General features: G+C 36.7%; 1 protein-coding gene across 2 annotated transcripts; it reads left to right on the forward strand.

The window, feature by feature from the left end:
• Nucleotides 1–297: 297 nt before the first annotated feature.
• On the forward strand, nt 298–9,405 carry LOC121875701. 2 transcript variants are annotated; one of them, XM_042380336.1, is made up of 4 exons: nt 298–372; nt 2,868–2,913; nt 4,784–4,844; nt 5,879–9,405. In XM_042380336.1, the coding sequence occupies exons 1-4, from the start codon at nt 365–367 to the stop codon at nt 8,770–8,772; spliced, it is 3,009 nt and encodes a 1,002-aa protein (XP_042236270.1). In that variant the 5' UTR covers nt 298–364; the 3' UTR covers nt 8,773–9,405. The 2 variants fall into 2 exon arrangements, with proteins under 2 accessions (XP_042236270.1, XP_042236272.1); XM_042380338.1 differs by having other exon boundaries at nt 4,784–4,838.
• Nucleotides 9,406–20,140: the final 10,735 nt, after the last annotated feature.

The raw sequence follows: 20,140 nt of genomic DNA on the forward strand, positions 1-20,140 counted from the left end.
TCACATGCTTCCAGCTCTACAGTTGTTCACACTGCCGACGACTACGAAGAGGACTGGGATGCAATTACTATTGAATAATAGGTAAGTGTGCACATTAAACTTTAAAAAAAATAATATTTTTATTTTTACATAATGCATTTTATTTATACTCCGTCCATTATAGTCGTCATTATGAAAATATTATTTGCATCAAATTACTGAAGGGGGGAATAATAGCTAGCGACTTTCCATGGAAGATTTAGCTACATTTAGCTACTTTTAGGTACCAGCCTAGCGACATTTGAAAATCCGAGTTGGCAACCCTGGTTATGTACTTGTGTTTACACTAGTGAGAAATGTCTTCCGTATTATAAAGTGATGTACAATGTTTTGGTAAGTTTGTCTCTTTAATTTTAGGGAGGTACTACCACCTGGGCAGCAGGGTATTATTTCACTTGTTATCACTAAGAATATCGGGAATTTTATTGTTGCAATCGGTAGTTTTAACAATTCTAAGACTTCAATATTTCTGGCGCAAATTGCGTGTAAGAGATGTACAGTATTTAACATTTTATTGTATATGAAAACATACCTTTCACTTGCTGCCACTAAATAAATATCCAGAATTTTATAGTTGCAATCGGTAGTTTTAACAATTCTAAGACATTTTGCTCAGTGACGTTTCTGGCGCAAATTACTGTACGTTTAAGAGAGATATGTAAAATTTTATTTTTGCATGTTTGTACATGGTTGTACACACATAGAACATCGAACGACTGTGGAGCTCACCAGTTAGGTTAGGGTTTTCTTTTCTGATGGTTTTCGATATGGGTAAATTTTTACCTTAGTACATGAGTCCTCAGGGGTTGACTAATATGTTTTTCCAGTGTATTTTGGTGTGTTTTAAACGAATCTAACCTTCATTTATGGCGGAAATTGCTCGTCTCCCAACAATAATGGGGGAGAATCTGGGGTTTTGGGTAGGGGGAGAAATGAAAACGAGTCATCTAACCCAACAAAGCCTAACCTAACCCCTAGTGGAGGGCTCTACCCGTGGACCTCTGGTAGGCCTAGCTTAAACTAACCTAAATTTTTTAATAGTTAAAAAACTTTGGGGCACACCATGTCCGAAAGTACAATACCTTGTTTAGAAGTGGAAGGACCAGGGATATGTTAGAATTAGATAGAATTATTGTCTCTCGTAAAACTCAGCAATACTTAAAATAATTGTTGGAGCACAAATGACAACCAACCTTCACCACGGCCATTGTGAGACTGGTCAGTGAAATTACCCAGGCTGCTTCCTTTGAAAAAATCAAATATGATCGTTTGTAAAAAATTCGCTTGATGATATCGATACATCATTGGTCACGACTGGATGATGTCAGTTAATATTGCGCATGCGTGATGCTCCGTTAACATCTCACAGACGAAGACTAAAACTACGTAAAATAAATTAAATTCAATTGTGTCACTACTATCCTTTTCCGCCATGTATATATGGGGGTTCAAAATTCTCAGAATAGCGAGAACTAAATGTTTCAGTAGTTTATAACTTTCGGGCGCGCTATGTCCTAAAATAAAATAATACCTCAATATGTTTACGCCATGGAAAAAAAAAAAATTTATGGTCGAACAGTAGTTGGGGCTGAAACGGCAAATTTTGCGGTAACGTCTGAAAACAGCATTACCACTAGAAGGAGTTGTTCAATTTCGTTCATTTGTTCCACAGATGTTCTAATTATATATAGTAAGTATTTTAAAAGAGACAACATTTACTAGAACCTAATAGAACCTGACCTGACAGCTCGCCATATTAAACTGAAAGAAGTACTTATTTTAGTATTATTTTAGTTTCGGTCATCCAGGAAATCTTAGGGAGGCTCTGAGGGAGCAAAGCCTCCCTGGTTAGGTTAGATATAGTTCATGGTTTCTGTTGCTAGGTTAGGTTAGATTACATTAGTTTGGAATCTGAATACAGGGATGACCGAAACTAATATTGTACCCTTATTTTGATATCAGATACCAATGAAAGAAACTCTGTTGAAGCATCATGGTGTAATTTTATGTTTTTTTATGGATGTGAGAGTATGCTTGGTCCGAGCAGGTCGGCTGTAAACAAACGGATGGAATGTGGTGACTTGACAGATTTTCCTGAGGATTATTTACAGTTAATATTATTTCCTCATGCTCAAAGCACGTAGAAACCTCATTTTAGTGTCATATAATCAGTTTTCACTGTGTTTTACCTCGCAGTTTCCCTCATCCTTCATGCCCTGCCCATTACAGGTGATTTATGATCGTAGATAGAGAAAAACTAAAAAAATAAATAAAGTACTTATATTTAAAATGAAAAGGTTTTGCCTCTTAAAATACTTACTATAGTGATAAGAACATTTGTGGAAAAAATTAACAAAATTGAACAACTACTGATGGTAGTGCTGTTCTCAGAAATTACCAAATAGAAATACAGTATGAAGTTCTGTGGTGTAACTAAAGCTAGCCTTAACCCTATATTGTTTCTGTATTTTATTACTCAGTATAAATCAGATACTGTACTGGTGTTAGTTAACATCTTACAATCAGATATACCAGCCCTACTGACACAACAGGAGTCATAGTTTTCATTTCAAATCGCTTCGGACCCAGGGGCTAGCTCAAGAAAGTCCTGCAAAGCTTTTACAATATTGTACTGTACTGTACTGTACTGTACTGTATCCATTGGTTAAGGGTTTTACTTGAAATAGGATTTCAGAATCGGTAATTTGTGTTTTTAAATTTCGAAATATTTTTATAATGTACATGTAACAAACTCTGTTGTTTTTAAAGTTCTCTATATAAAAATAGTACAGTATGAGCTTTAATTTTGTTTTCTTACATTTTTGCAGGTCACGCAAACGGCTCCACAAGAGCATTAATGAATCTCATCAACCAGTAAGTACTGTTATTTTGACTGATATAACATAGTTCATCATTCGCCGATATTACTAAAAATAAATTTGAGATGACGTGGCACAGCGCGGCAGCAATGCAGTAACGTTGGAACAGAGAACAATTATCTCAATAAAAATCTATAGTTTATATGCTGACAGCTGTTATATTTTAGTGTACATTATTTTGTTATTCATCCTTTAATGAAAAATATATTAAATGTAGAATTGGTTATTTGAATTTATTGTCGAGGATAACAGGTAAACAGCACTCTATTGCCCTCCACACTACTACCACATGGTCGTCCAGAAGCTCTGCATACAACTGTGTGACGTCAATCATGAACTGTGCTATTCTGTGAGTGATCCAGGTTTCAGCACAGCACCCATTTAACTTAAGTGTTTTGACACAACTGAACTATGTGGTTCGCTGATTCTATACCGGACAGCTGCTGACTGAACTATTTTTGTTCACATCAAGTTTGTATTACAATAAATATGTGGTGCTCACTTCCTGATTGTTTTGATTACTAATTAATCCCTTGACTACGATGTCTTCTTATCTATTTTATTCTGGCTACCACCAGACGATTTTATTCAGCTGGGGAAGTTCAAGGGATTAAACAAAACTTTGCTGCTTTTACAAGTTATACAAACATATCCATAATCTATTTGCTAAAAAATGCACTCTTTTGCAAAGGAACACCTTACTTAAAACTTGAATTCATCCATCTCTCATCCTATTGTAACTTTAGTATTTTCATCTGGCCAGCACTAGACAATTACACTCATCAGAGGAAACCCTGTCAGTATAGTTTTTTCAAAGCATTATCCTGCACTGTAATCTCTCCCAACTGATATACATTTCCTATCCTCACCCCTATACTAGTACCCAATCTCTTCCCCACAGAAAGACACTTACCCCAATACACCCTTCCCCCCTCCCTCCTGCTCACTAACGAATGCTTCGAATTCACGCTTCAGAGTTCGGGGTTCAGACCTCAGGGAGAGAGAGAATAGGCAACACTAAGTGATAAACGCAGGAGTGGAGCCAACTGTACCTGACCCTCGCTTTACATGCAACGCTATGCAAATTTGCAATTATGCCAGGACCCTACTTCTACTCATAATTCACTTATGTAAAAAATTTGCTAGTATGCATTCTGTGCAAGATATGCAGCAGCTGATCTATCTATATTAAATTTTCTTCTCTTCTGCTTCGCTTCACTTGATTTTCCATTGTCAAAGGGTAATTAAAGAAAGCACGACTTAACCGCACCTTTCCGCATGCAATGTAAACACAAGACTGAGCTGCACCGACTGCAGCTCATTGTTTCCAGTTGTGGCGCCAATTAATAACAGACATGAATCGTACAGCAACTATGAAAGTAACTTAAATATTGGTCGGGTTTTAATGAAAACTCACTTAGTAACATACTGAAAATAATATATACAGTAATGACTTTTTATTATGATGTATTTGTTAGTAGTGTATTATTTTGCTGTGTGTCTGATGGAATCATATGCCTGGCAATAAGTGTGGGGGGACTGCAGCTCCTAAGCACAAGCCACCACTGGTCAGGTAATTTGTCAGAATTCAATCTGGTAATTTGTCAGAATTCAGTGAGGAAATGATTTGTTGCTATTAAAAGTAATTTTAAACTGAGAACAATTATAGGCTTATATCTTCTATTTCCTCTATAATACCTGTATACAAATGGAAGACATGAATTTGATCTATTATACAGTATTATTAAATATTAAAAATTTTACGTTGACGAAAGTGTGTATCCTGCGTAGCTCACCTTAACTGTTGCTGTGACCCACCACCAATATAATTGTCTACATCTTAATCCTGTATTTAATATTTTCAGGGAAATGAGGATAAATCGTCCCAAGCTGTGGAGAATCCAACGAAGCCACACTTAGGTATGTGTAAGTAGGCCACCTTCTTTCTTGTATGTACGTACTATACAATATTTGAAAATTGCATCTTTTCCTAATGGGCAACAAAGGCTTCTGGGGTCTGGGCCTGCCATCTGATTCATGGTTAGATCCAATCTCTTTTTTTTTTTTTTGCGACGTTTCCTCCGAGAGTTTGGGGTGGTGGATTTGATTATATTGCCAGACAATCACAATGCCCCTAGGGTTGTTTCACTTATTCACCAAGAGGCTTAGTGGGATGAACGTGTTTTTCTTGACATAAGTACTTGGGATCTAAATTATGTTTTTCCTCCCCCTTACCAATGTAGTTCATATAATTTAGTAATGCAGCCAAGTCATTGGGGTTTAGTTGCACTGTCTGATTCAACTTTTCAAATTATTTTTTATTTTCTCTCTGACCTGGATATACCAGGTACTTTCTTGTGGTATGACTCAGTGAACCAGATGGGAAATGGAGTGGTCATCACATTGACACTCCATTTGATTAGCCATATTTTGATCACAGGACACACATTGTGGCTCCTGCAACATCTCTAATACAGTAACTGGCAGGGAACTGTCTGACCATTTTGGGTGACCAGTTAATGAGTTACTGGTGTCAAGAGGTGGCCTTTATATACTCTGTCAGTAGGATTGCATTTAATGGATATATGACCTTTGGGGCATATCCTTGTTACGAGTCGTGGATGGCAGCGATTGATATCTCCTTTAAGTACTGTACTGAAAATGTCTGTTTTCCCTGTATCAAGTACACCAGGAAGGTAAGAAAATTTTGGTACCAGAATAAAGAAGATGAGGTTTGAGGAGGAAGAAGAAAGAAAAGAAGCTAAGAAGTTGATAGAGGGAAATTTTTTGCATTTTCTTGAGTGGAAATTTAAAAAAAAAATTACACCTTAAACAGATTCCTTTTCAAACCTTTGGTAAATATTTCACTTTTGAATTATTTCTTGAGAATTTGCTTGTAATATGACCCATTTTATGATGAGTTGGTCTCATTTCTTCTAAATTGCATTTGTTTCTTCCAGCTGCTGGTACTTCACTTCTCGAAATATATGGTGATGTACATACACAAAAATGTAGCCCTCAGGATCAAAATGTGGACAGCAGTGAAAACTTGAATTGTAGAATCCTGGAAACAAGTAGGAATTCTGAGGACAAGAGTAAGACAGAGTGTGTGACTACATCCCTTGACAAACTTGATAGTTCTGCTGTGGATGACTTTCCCTCTGAGTACCCAAATTATAATGCTTCCAGTGACAGTAAAGCTAATAAGAATGTTGAAGTTGCTGAAGAAAACAATTATGAGTACTTTTTATTGCATTGTTGCATGTGTTCAAAGTATTTTATAAATGAGGCAGACTTTTTAAGGCACAGGTATAGTTGTGTTATTTTAAAAAAGTGTGCTGTGTGTTCTATGACTTTTAATACTCATGGTCATCTTCTTCTTCATGTCAAGAGAGAAAAACACGAATTTAATTTTATGAAATGGAAAATGGTGTCATATACAATGTTGCTGCAACTTAGGGAAGAGGGAAAGGTGACATTAATAGATCTAAAGGATGATCATATGATGAAGAGAATCAAGAGAAGAGAGTTAAAAGGACAAAAAAATTTGGACAAAGATTATAAAGTGCCAGGTAGCTGCAGTGATAATAAACAAATTTTAAATGTAGTTGATAATTGTAGTCAATCTGATATAGTAAGATCTTTACTTAAAGAATGTGTTTCAAAACTGAGGGATTCCGTTACAGAAAAAAATAGAAAAAACATTGCAGCGAGCTCAGAATATTTTGATGGAAAGTTTCATGATCTTCCAGTATCAAATTCAGAAACTGTATCAGATTCAAAATCTGTTCAAATTTCTGGCAAGATGATGTTGAGTGCACCAAACTCTGTTGAGGTGCTTAGTGAAAAACTTTGTTTTGGTTTAGGAAGCTCAGTTGAGAAGAATCACAGTAGTGAGGAGGCACTTCATAAAACCAGTAATGACGCAGATGAATTAGAAACGAATAAGGTTGGTCTAGTGAATATTACATTGTGTAATGGTTGCAAATTATATTTCTTATACAAAACTAGTTTTAAGAAGCATGTAGTCAAGTGTAAAAGAAAAATGAAGCACTTTGAGTCCTCTCTTGGATTGAGGACACGTGTGATAGATTCCAAGCACACCATTACACAGGGCTCGCAATTGTTCACATCTTCAAGAAAACTAAAACATTTGATTGACCGCGGAAGAGTGGCTCAAAATGACGTTAAACGCTATAAGTGGTATACCTTAAAAAAAGAAAAGGAGCTATTTGTTGCATTAGAAGGGAAGGATAAGAAACTATCCACTTCACTTAAAAACAAAAGTTTGATGAGTAGATCTTCATTAACTGAAATAAAATGCAACGTGGTAGTTCCATCAGAAGTTTTTACACAAAAGCACATTGATGCGTGTAATAGCCTTCGGGATATGATTGTCATTGATCAGTACAGAAGTCCGTCTTTGCTCAATAATCATAGTGGCCATAAAGATCTTTTAGTGCCTAAAGCTAAACCAGTGCAAGAAGAGGTTACAGTCAATAAACCACTACAAGAAGAGGTTACAGTCAGTAAACCAGTACAGAAAGAGAATATAGTCAATGAACCAGTTCAAGAAAATGTTACAGTCAGTAAGCTAGTACAGAATGAGAATATGGTCAGTAAACCAGTACAGAAAGAGGTGCCACCCAGAGCACCAATACAGAATAAAGTGAAAGTCAATCAACCCGAAGAGAAAGAGGTGCCATCCAGTAAACCAGTGCAACAAAAGGTGACGAACAATGAACCAGTCCAGGAAAAAGTTATTGCCAGTAAACCAGTCCAAGAAAAACTGGCTGCTGTAAACAGTAAACCAGTCCAGGAAAATGTTGCTACTGTAAACAGTAAACCAGTCCAGGAAAAAATTGCTGCTGTTAACAGTAAACCAGTTCAGGAAAAAGTTATTGCCAGTAAACCAGTCCAGGAAAAAGTTATTACCAGTAAACCAGTCCAGGAAAAAGTTGCTACTGTAAGCAGTAAACCAGTTCAGGAAAAAGTTGCCACTGTAAGCAGTAAACCAGTCCAGGAGAAAGTTATGACCAGTAAACCAGTCCAGGAAAAAGTTGCTACTGTAAACAGTAAACCAGTCCAGGAAAAACTAGCTGTTGTAAACAATAAACCAGTCCCAGAAAAAGTTAATGCCAGTAAACCAGTCCAGGAAAAAGTTATTACCAGTAAACCAGTCCAGGAAAAAGTTAATACCAGTAAAACAGTCCAGGAAAAAGTTGCTACTGTAAACAGTAAACCAGTAGAGGAGAAGGATGCTTTAATGACTAATAATACTGTAGATGGAAGTAGTTTAGAGAAGAAAGGCTGTCAAAAATTAACGGCTAATATGACCTTATATTATTCAGGTGGTGAGATGTCACACGAGCATAAACAGAATGTAAAGTCGGAAACTTGTGAGGGTAAAGTATATAAGAAAAACCCTGAAAAAATGATAACCCAGAATAGTGCTATTTCACTAGAAGGTCCCATTAGATATCAGACAGATGATATGCATCATGATATACAATCTGTGAATGTTTGTAATGGTTCTGATAAGGCTGTGAAGGTGAGTGAAACATTGGAAAATGTAAATAAAGAAATTTCTCAAAACAAAGCTGGAATAAAGAGGAAGGAATCATATGATAACCCCATGCCAAAACTTAGGAAGGTGGCATTGGAGCATGAAAATGTTGAAAAATGCTGCCAAGGGTCTCTTCACACACGGAGAAGTGTGCGGTTAGAGAGTGTTACAAATTATTGTCCTGGCTGTTCAGAATTTATAGACATAAACACAGGTATATTCAACACAAAAACATATGTGTTTTCCTTCTGGTGTAAAAAATGTGCTTGGGAGATAATATTTTATTGATCTAAAATAAATAGCAATGAATCATAATACTGTACAGGGGAGTATAGTATTTGATATGGAGATGCAGTACATTCCTGGCTCGATTTGGTTACTTGTACAATAAGACAACTGTTCAATAAATAAACCAGGGTATATGCAGGTTCATAAAACTACAATATTATTTATTAAGTGCTGATAAACACACTACAATATTATTTATGAAGTGCTGAAGACAGATGTTGTGGTGACTTGGTGATGGTGTGGGCGAGTAGCTGTTTGTGTGATATAAACAAAGTCGCCGGAATTTAATATGGCGCTATAACTTATTTAAGGTTGAGTGTGGGATTTTTTCTGGAAATTTTATTATTTAACGGTAGTGTTTTATTAATTCGACACCAAATGAACTTACTGGTAAATAATGCTGTATGGGAATTATGGTGAAATTGTATAAAGACATGCCAAAGGGATTACAGTTGACGAGAATGGGAGGTGAGTTGTCTTCTCAGTCCAGCCAGCACTCCCTCCCTCCCTCCACTACCTGCCACCTCCTCTCCCAAGCTACGCACCCAGACGTAATTTTGTATTTTTTTCACTCCATTTCCTTACATGCAAACATTCCTTTGTATAAGAACTGAATAAAATTTTCTAAACTTTCATTTTTGTGTTGGAACATTTGTGTGATTTAAATGTACGCGGTGAGGTGTACAGTAGTCCAGCGAGTTATGGTGTGTTGGCAAACCGTGTGCTACTCTTAGATACACTCCATCGCCCACACAAAATATACCCCTACTCTCTTAATCTTTCTTTTATATTTTGAAATTACTCACAGTACTGTACAGTATATAATATTTTCATTATTCATAAGGCACACTAGCACATTGAGAAGCTAGTTGAATTTATGGTTAAGTTGACAGAAGCTGTTAATGGAGTTGAGTTTACTGGAGCTTGAGTTTACCTCAGTTGAGTTGACAAGAGTTTTAAACAGGATTGAATTGACAGGAAGTTGAGTTTACTGGGGGTGAGTTGACAGGAGTTGTTAACAGGGTTGAGTTGACGGGTTTGGTTGACCAGGTTGAAATGACCAGCTACCATTTTTTACTTTTACTTTTATCCTCTTCACCACTGATCGGCTCTGTTACTTTTCTTTTTCTTTTATCCATTTCACCAAATGATTGGCTCGTTAGCCGCTTGGGCGATTGGTCACGTCTCTGTTACTCACTGTTGGCAAGTACTGGGCATGCACCGGCTTCTGAACGTACCTGAACCTGCTCCAGTGTTGGTCAAGTCTGGTCTTGAAAGAGCTCACACTTGGTGCTGTCACAAAACTTTCTGGTAGATTGTTCCAAGAGTTCACAACTCTCACTCCGAAAAAGTTTGCCCTCACAGTTTTCTGGACTTGCGGCTTCTTCAATCTTGACCTGTGACCCCTTGTGGGGCGAGCGTCCGCCAGCACCAAGTAAGGACACTCGACTGAGTAGTCCCCCTTGAGATGCTTATACACCGCAATTAGGTCACCCCTTGCCCATCTGTAGTATAAGCTAGGCAAGATCAGGCACTCCAATCTCTCAGGGTAGCTGAGATGCTGAAGTGCAGGCACCAGTCTGGTGGCCCTCCTTTGAACATTTTCAACCAACTGACAGTCCCTAGCATATCTCAGGGACCAGACAGGGTGACAGTACTCCAGATGGGGAAGCACTTCACTCTTGAAGTTCGTTACGAGGGACGGACCGTCTAGATATCTCAACGACCTTCTTATAAGACCCAATAATTTATTTGCCTGATTTACCTTCTTTTCGCAATGGACCGAGAACTTCAGCTCATTGTCAACATACACACCTAGGTCCTTCTCACAATCAGTCTCAAATAGTGCAGTTTCTTCATCCCGTTGGGACATATGATACGCCTCCTTACCGTTGGTACACCCCAGGTGCATCCTCTTACACTTCGTGACATTGAATCTCAGCAGCCATTTCTTCGACCATTCTTGGAGCCCACAGAGGTCCTTTTGCAGCTCTTCACAGTCCGCTTGGTTCTTGATTTCCCGAAATAACTTGGCATCATCGGCAAACATTTGTATGGAGGAGTATACAACGTCAGGCATGTCATTTATGAAACAAACAAACAACAGCGGGCCCAATACACTGCCCTGTGGTACCTCGCTTATGACAGGTACGGATGATGATTTTGTGCCATTATTCACCACACACTGCTTGTGGTCATGTAAAAACTCTTCTATCCACGCCAGGACATTTCCCTGAATTCCGTACCCTTCCAGTTTGATCTTCAGCCTTTCGTGGGGTACACTGTCGAAAGCCTTGGCAAAATCTAGATAAATATTGTCGATATTACCACCCCGTTCCAGAAAATGGGTCCAAATATCCAATACCTTGAGCATTTGTGTTAAGCAGGAGCGCCCTTGCATAAAACCGTGTTGGCAATCCTTTACAAGGTTGTTTCATAGTAGATGTTCCATCGCAGCATCTCTGATAATACTCTCAAGTACTTTACATATTATGCTGGTCAGGCTCACCGGTCTATAGTTGTTCGTTGAGTGACGATCGCCTTTCTTGAAGATAGGACTCACATATACCACTTTCCATTCACTGGGGCCCTTTTGTTCATCCAGGCATTTACATAGGAGGATTTTCAGGGGCTCGGCAAGCTCGTTGCACAACTCTCTTAGCACTCTAGGATGTACAGTATATATATTGGATTTCAAATGTATCTGAAATCACTAAAAATGGAATTGATTACAGATTTTACATGGTTCTATTGCTAAGAGTTTAGGATGTAAGAATTATTTTGCAATAGTTTAATTTTATTATCACTATTGATTGGTTTTAAGGACAGTGGATCACTTTTAAAATCATTACCAAGTACAGTACCATGTATTTTTCTTCTGTTGAAGTAATTTTTGATGTGACTCATAGTATATTCTTTTAATGTTGATTATTGTTGTAAAATTTTGGTCAGTTTATCCTGTCCATCATATACTATAGTACTGTACAGTCCATGCATGTGTTAGAAACAATGCAACTAAGCAGTCAGGATTACACTAAGGGCCAATGAACAGCAGGAAACAGTTGATATTATTTCACAAATGAAGAATGACTTTGTCTACTCACATTTCCAGTGTTGAGAGCATGGTGGCAAGTGCTTGCATGTGTATTGTATGTGCCATTTGTGTAATTATGTTATAGTAAGGTGACTGAAAATATGTGAAATACTGTACATGATGATAAACTCATGTACAAACCAACCAGCCCTCCACCTCATTCAATGATATTGTACAGGTTGTACCTCTCTAGTTCGGCAACCTCGGGACCTGACCGGTGCCGGACCATGGAAATTCACCCTTTTCCTGGATAGATAGTGACTTGTGCTTATGCTTGGAAGCACTAGCACCACTTTCTCTGCATCATGATCTCTTTGAAGACATATTGAAGGGTTAAATGTCGTATAGTAGCTTCTCAAATTTCGCGAGTTTTTAATTCTTAACGTATTTTATTGGAACACAAAAAAATAAATCAATCAAAATTTTGACGGCGGAAACTTGAATTTCGACGGGTTTGAACGGCCCGCCAACGTGCAGACGACGTGCATAATTGTGTAAACAGCTTCATTTCTCTTATGTACAAAAGATTCATTTTTGTTTATTACTGAATGTCTTTTTAATTGAATTAATGTTTATGTGTGCAAAATGAGCAATACAATTCATTAATAATACGTAGAATATTAAAACACACGAGGAAATGACATAGCATTGTGTTACGAACCACGCCATCAATTGTCATGATCTACTTACCCAGCACTACGAACCACGCCATCTATTGTCATGATCTACCTACCCAGCACCACGAGCAACGCCATCTAGGGACGAAACCCGAGTATGACTAGTCTTAGTTACCACTCCGGGGTTTCCCTTCTCCATATCCTGGTTGTTGCGTCACCTCCAAGTCTTCCTCATCAGCTCCAGATCGAGGAGAGTTCAGTTCACTCTGGGAAGTGACCACACTAGGATCACCTATCCTGGAAACCTACGGCACAGTGACTACCTACCATCTTCTTCAATACTCAGCCTTACTCGTCAGCCATCTCAGCACTGCACTTGAGTATTTTGTAATCTTATATTGCCTCCCACCTCCACTTGCTTCTGTTTGTTGTATGTTGTATAAATATGTATATACTGTAAAGCCAATGTTGCGTATGTTTAGGTTAAGTATGGTTAAGGGTAAATTATAGAAAGCTGAATATTTTTGTTAAGGAATTTATGGTACTTTATTATACACAACAAAAACTCGCATCCTTTGTCTAACCTTTTATAGTCCGATTGTCTTTGTTTTTTTATTGTTGTTGCCTGTTGGGATCTGGGTAGACTTTTAACTATATTCTAAATCCCTAACTCGTAACAATTGTTTTCGTTGATTACAAAACCAGTGACTGACTGGTTCTACATATAAAACTGAAGAAAATAAGACCTTGGCTGTAGCTGTAGTAAAATTAATATGGTTGTTTTAAGTAATGTTATTTAATGTTAATAAATGGAACAATAGAAGTAGCTAACGATCATGGTAAAGAAAAAAGAGAGCGCGTATGTAAGTGCGCATGCGCACACGTGAAAACATATCGTCATTACTTTACATAAGAATATGAAAGCAACATTTATTTACTGTTCATATATATTTTAATTTATGTTTCTGAATTTGTTTTTATTGAATTAATGTTTGTGTGTGCAAAATTAACAATACAATTTATTAATAATACGTGGAATATTAGAGACGAGACGGCTGCTGGCATTGTTTATGTTAAAACTTACAAAACCAGTGACTGATTGGTTCTACATATAAAACTGAAGAAAATAAGACCCTGATTTTAGCTGTAGTAAAATTAATGTAAAAAAATTAATATGGTTGTTTGAAGTACCTGTAATGTTATTTAATGTTAATAAATGGAACAATATAAGTAGCTAACCATTAATGGTAAAAAAAAAGTGAGACTGCGCGTATGTAAGTGCGCACATGTGAAAACATATCGTCATTACTCTACATAAGAATATGAAAGCAACACTTATTTACTGCTCATATATATTGAAGGGTTAAATGTTGTACTCTGTATAGACAAGCAGAGAGAGAGAGAGAGCAGCCGAACTGCCGGATGTAAACAAACCTTAATTTCCCGCGGCTTTTTTTTTTAAGGGGATTAGCCCACCCGGGCATAGGTCACTGACCCACATTGGGGCCTGAGGGGCAAAAATTTAATACTCCTGTAATAATAATAATAATTCAGAGAAATAAAAAAAAGAAAAAAAAAGAAAAAAGCTGCCTATCTACCTATTGGACAAACTAAAATCGTTCCGGACCACGGGAGTTTCCGGACCACAGAATGCCGGACTAGAGAGGTACAACCTGTATATATATATATATATATATATATATATATATATATATATATATATCATATATCAAAAGGGATAGCCTAATAATAATTAATAATAATAATAATTATTCATAGTAAATAAAAATTTTAATAAAAATACACCAAAATAAAATAATAATAATAATAATAATATAATAATAATAATAATAAAATATAATAATAAAATTAATAATAATAACAATAATACTGTAATAATAAAATAATAATAATAATAAAGAAATACAAGAATGAAAAAAAGATCAAAAGTGAGAAACACGACCTAGACCTATGAATTATTATTATTATTATTATTATTATTATTTATTATTATTTTTAAAAATGTGGGTCAGTGATCTATGCCCGGTTGGGCAAAAAAAAAAAAAACTAACCATTCTGAAAATCAAAAAATTCTGAAATCCGAAATGCCTCTGGCCCCAAGGATTTCGGATAAAGGATTGTCAACCTGTACCACCTTTCACCTGGTTACAAATCTTGTTAATCACAAAATTGTCCAATTTGTACATGTCATTACTCAAAATCATGTTGACAGATTCGGTATTTTTGATGAGACTAGATTCTATATTGTTCCTACTGACAATGCAGTAGTCCAGCAATTGTGACACAAGAGAATAATGACTCAATCAAATATTTATTATGTAATCTCTTATGTGTGCTTTTCTTGTTTCCTTATAATGTAGTGTATCATTGTTACATCAATATGATAACTCATTTCTGTAGAATAATGAATGTTTTATTTGTTTTTTATTAATGTAAATAGTTTTAACCTAACTTATATGAGTTGCAGTATATAGTGTTAATGGTTTGCTTCCATAAACTTGTTTTAGTCAACACTTTTACCATAGGTTTATTTCATAAAAATTATGAGAGTAGGATTACATATTTGTCTGATAAACGGAATATTTATAGTCTTTAAAGAATAGAATGTGATTTATTTGTGAATGTTAGTAATGTTATGCACAGGTTACTCCTTGAAAGGGTATTTTCCTGTTTGAAGGAGCTTCTTTGTCAGGTTGATAGACCACTAGATCCCCATGCAATTAGACTGACTTAAATTTTTAGCCAAGCAGGTTAATGGGGTAGTATTCTGCTGTGGTGTTATATTAATGCCCAGGATTAAAATTGGAGGAAATAGCATATATAGTATGTTAGCTGAGCAATTAAATTTTTTTAGATGAAATACAGTAGTTATCACTAGCTCTTTGTCAGGGTTCCTCCGCAGGGTTCACCAAACTTAACATTAAAAAAAATGTTTTATTGGTTTAATACAAATGTATGTTCATTTTAGGCCTACCACAGTGATATCCCCATTAGCCTGAATAATTGGTGCAGAACTCTTCTGGGAATAAGAGATTTCTGGATAATGAAACTGCTACAGTACTTTCTCATCCTATGAAAAGTTTTCCAAGAGTCTAAACTATGCATCTCACATGGACAAACACAAAAGCTGTATTTATTTCTGCAAACACCACTGTAAATAAACAAAATAATGTATACTGTATACCACACTTACAAGTTTGATAATTTTTACATAACCCCCACACCTGAATCACTTCACTGCCTATGTGTCTTAACTTGTTACGGTATATTAATATTACCGTAGTTGAACAGAGGTGTGTGTAGAAGCATTTTGAATATATAGTACAGTACTTGTTCTCAAAAAATCTTGTTCCTTGTAACAAAAAAGTTGTGGTAAAATATAACACAAACAAATTTTCTACCGTTTTCTAATGCAGTGGTGGGCAATTACAAGTATTTTGATTGGCGGGACACTTCATAAATGGTGGTACACTTTGCAGGCCACAGACTTAATATAGATGCAAATGCATAATATTTGCACAAAGCAAAGCCTTGTATTTGTATATATATAGGATGTAAGGAAAATATTACGTAACATACATAGATATTTTGGGTAAATAAATACATCACTTCTTAGCTTGTCTCTTTTTATTATTAATAATAATGCTAATACAAATACTAATATTAATACTACTAGTAATAACATAGAGTTAAGGTGGAGTATAATTAGTACTTTATGTACATAAATGTAATAGAGCAGAATCGATCTTGCTGGCTGAAATTCTTCTTCTCTTGAGACGTTGTCTTTCCTCTTCCTTAGGTAGGTGGTGGTAGGGCTGAGTTGGTCAGGTCTGATCACAGCTAATCCTGCTTCTGGCTTCCCTAGGGAGGTGGTGGTTGGGTGGAGTCGTCCAGGTCTGATTGTAGCTGTCCCTGATCCACGTTGTCACTGCTGCACTCTGCTTGATAAATTAAATTAATAAAATTAAATATTTATTGGTTCTTCTTGATAAATAAAAAGTAATAAAATTAAGTTTTACATACTGTACAGTACTATGCTAGTCAGGCTCACCAGTCTATAGTTATTCGTGGAGTGACGGTCACCCTTCTTGAAGATAAGACTTGCATAAGCCATTTTCCAATCACTGGGATCCTTTTGCTCATCCAGACATTTACTGAAGAGAATCTTCAGGGGCTCAGTTAGCTCATTGTACAACTCCCTTAGCACTCTGGGATGCACCATATCAGGTCCAGGACTCTTATGAACCTTCAGCTTTGACAGTCTATTTCTTATAACCTCTTCTGTGAACACAATGTGGGTCAGCACTGTGTTGAACTGTCTTTATTTATAGAAATTAATTTGCATAAGTAGTTGATATTTATGTAATGCTGTGGCTATTACGCCGTCTCGTTGAATAGCCTGGTACTCTACGTAGCTGGGATGGCTACATAGACAGCCAGGCTATTCAGCTGTGAACCCATAAACATGTTCACAACTGGGATCATATGAAGATCTTCCCCCCCAAAGTATCCAACTGAAGATCCTCCCCCCCAAGTAGGTTTGGGGGGGAGGTTAGGTTTGGTTTGGTTTGGTTTGGTTTGGTTAGGTTAGGTTAGGTTAGGTTAGGTTAGGTTAGGTTAGGTTAGGTTAGGGGGGGGTGGTGGATCTTCAGATGAGCGCGACTGGGCTTGATCATATGAAGATCCTCCCCCCCAGGCTAGATCATATGAAGATCCTCCCCCCAAGTAGGTTTGGGGGGGAGGATCTTCATATGATCCCACAACTGAATATCTGTAACTATGTTTTATAGTCTTTGCTTAATATGCCCTTTGATTTGGAAGTTAGGCAAGGTTAGGTCAGGTACTGTGCATTGTCATTTACATTTTCTTGTTTAGTATCATGTAAATAACACAACCAGAAATTTTGGTGTAATTCTATAAACTCTTTCGGGTGCTAACCGGGTCCTCCACCATTTCCCCAAAATTTAACTCGTCACCGAGGGAGATTGGATGGGTGGGGGGGTATGGTAAAGCTGGAGGATTTGACTTAAGATATAGTTGATAGAAAATAAGTGAATTAAAAGTGGAATATCTCTTGCATCCAGGTAATTTTTTTAAATTTTGAATGGTAACGAGGATTATTAAAACCGATATGATTCTTTTAAAGTAATGTATGGGATAAATTTGTTTTGCTGCTTAGATATATACAGTAACTTTTGTCTCTGTCATTAGTTCGGGGATTAAAGGTAAAAACTTTGACGATATTTAAAGTGTAATCCCCCCCCCCCTCATTCGGGTTAGTTTATAATCGTTTTATAAATGAATTGTAATTTTAATAATCAATATATATTTTGTAGAAAATAAGGGAAATAGGGGCCATGTTCAAGCGGCTAACAAGCCGATCAGTGGCGAAGAGGATAAAAGTATTACCTAGGAATATGGCTTTGTTGTCTCTGATTTTGATTTAGGTTCGGAAGTAGAGTGGCGGGTGTTTATACGAATCCAGGAAAAATGTCAGATAAAAAGGCACGGAAAAAACCTAACCTATGTGAAATGCCATCATATATTTTTTTGGGTGGTGTCAATGCGTACAAGTCATGTGACTTTTTTTCCTGTGGACTTTATTTCCGTCCACCGTTTATACACCTTATAAATCTGAAAATAATTAAAAATATTACTGTTACAATATTCTTTGTTGGTTATTATAATAAAATTTAATATAATAATGCGAGGCAACAAATTAGAGAACAAAGTAAATAATAGAAGAGATAGATGAAATACCAAAGACTATATACGAAAGATATGAAAACGGACCGAAATGTGTTCATTGGTACTTGGCAGGTGCTGAGCCCAAACAATAGATGGCGCTAGTGTGCAACGACTAGTTAGTCTCGTCTGTTTGTTATTGTTATGTGACCGCGAAATTCATTTACTGTCAAAATGACATTAAGACGACACCCGTGCTGGCTTCCGGAAAAAAAATAAGATTCATCTATGGTATGTACAGTATGGCATTTCAGTAAACATCATGGTATCTAATTATCAAATTTGATTATGGATTTTATAAGCCTTGCATGGAAATACAATTATTTTTACTATATGGCATATATTTCAGAGCATGTATGATTTTGTTTTGTTTTATGCTTTATTTGGTTTCCTTGCATGCATTTATTTTTTTATTAATAGTTTTGTATATAAGCATTATGTAAATATTTTGTTCTGCGTGTCATTTATTCTTTCCTTTGCAACATTATTTTTGTTTTAGGTTTTCTTCTATGGTTAATTTGTTTTATTAGTGTTTACCTTTTTGGCATGTTTACAATTCCTGTTGATATTGTTTTTGTCTTATGTAATATAAAAATATATTAATGATTTTGTTCTGTTTGTAACAAAAATATGCTTTTTTGGTTCCTTTCCTGCGCGTGTTTCTTCCTTTTTGTGTCATTTTGTTGTGTTATGGCATGTTTTGTTATGATCATCCTCATATTTATTAAAGAAAGTTCCTTTAGGTTTGCATGTGGTGCTTAATTAACTGTGTGTGGCTTTTAAATTATGAAATGTTCTGTTATACATACGCAAATAAATGTTTTCATAAGTATATGTCTATATTTTGTTTGTTTAACAAATTTATTGGCAGAGCTTGTAGTACAGTTTGCCTATTCTGAGTAATTCAGTCAGGTCTTGACACTGAGGGTGGTATTGTGGAGTTCAGGATGTTTGGTTCACACTCAGGATGGGATGGAGAAAGGAAACTCACAATGTGCTCTCTATATACATGTTGTATTGGATGTACAATGCAGCTTGGTACTGGGAAGGCAGCATGGTTACAAGCGTTGTGTAAAGAGAGCTGGTTGGTGAGGATGCTCAGAGGAGGACCAGCTTGTGGGTCGCCATGCTCGCCGGCGGGACCGAGTACCGCCAGGCAGGCGGAGGAGGAGGGGGTGTCGCTGGCTGGTTGGTGTAGGTAGAAAAGAGGCAGGTCACCACGAGGTCAGGTCTTAAATACCGGGGGTAGGCGTGGCTTAGTAGTTGACCCCCGCTCCGTGATGTATGGCGGCGCTGGTTGACCTAGACCACGAGGCGTACACTGGGGAATTGGTGGGGTCAGTTACTGAGCGACAAACAGCGTTTGTAGGGGAGAAATCCACTACAGTATCACTTCTCACTGCCAGGCAGGACAGAGGTTCATACACAAAGAAATACATCATATTCATTAACAGCTATAGACTTAATTTTATGATCCACATTTATATATATTTTGTGAAAAATAAATCATAAAACTCTTTATGTATATCCTTCTCCCCCACAATACCGACTTTTTTGGGGGGTAGGGGGGGGGCTCCCCCCTACATCCTTGTGTAAGGTGAAGCGCAGAAGCGTTTACAGTGCCCAACAGGGAAGCATGCTAACTTCATGCTTGCCTTATCACACACAATACTGACTGTTACTTATGATCCTAAAAAACAATGTAATATTTTATATTCTGAATCATAGAACATGGGTTGGCAGTTGACTTAAATGAGTACATGCAATCGGATATTTATATGATTCACACAAAATATCCCTAAATATGTTCCAAATATGAATAAAAATTAAAGGGAGTAACAATTCTTCCAGTAACTTATTATAACATAGCAAGGTGAACGAATTATTTATA

Source organism: Homarus americanus, unplaced genomic scaffold, assembly GCF_018991925.1.
Source record: "Homarus americanus isolate GMGI-L3 unplaced genomic scaffold, GMGI_Hamer_2.0 scaffold22250, whole genome shotgun sequence".
Taxonomy (NCBI): Eukaryota; Metazoa; Arthropoda; class Malacostraca; order Decapoda; family Nephropidae; genus Homarus; species Homarus americanus.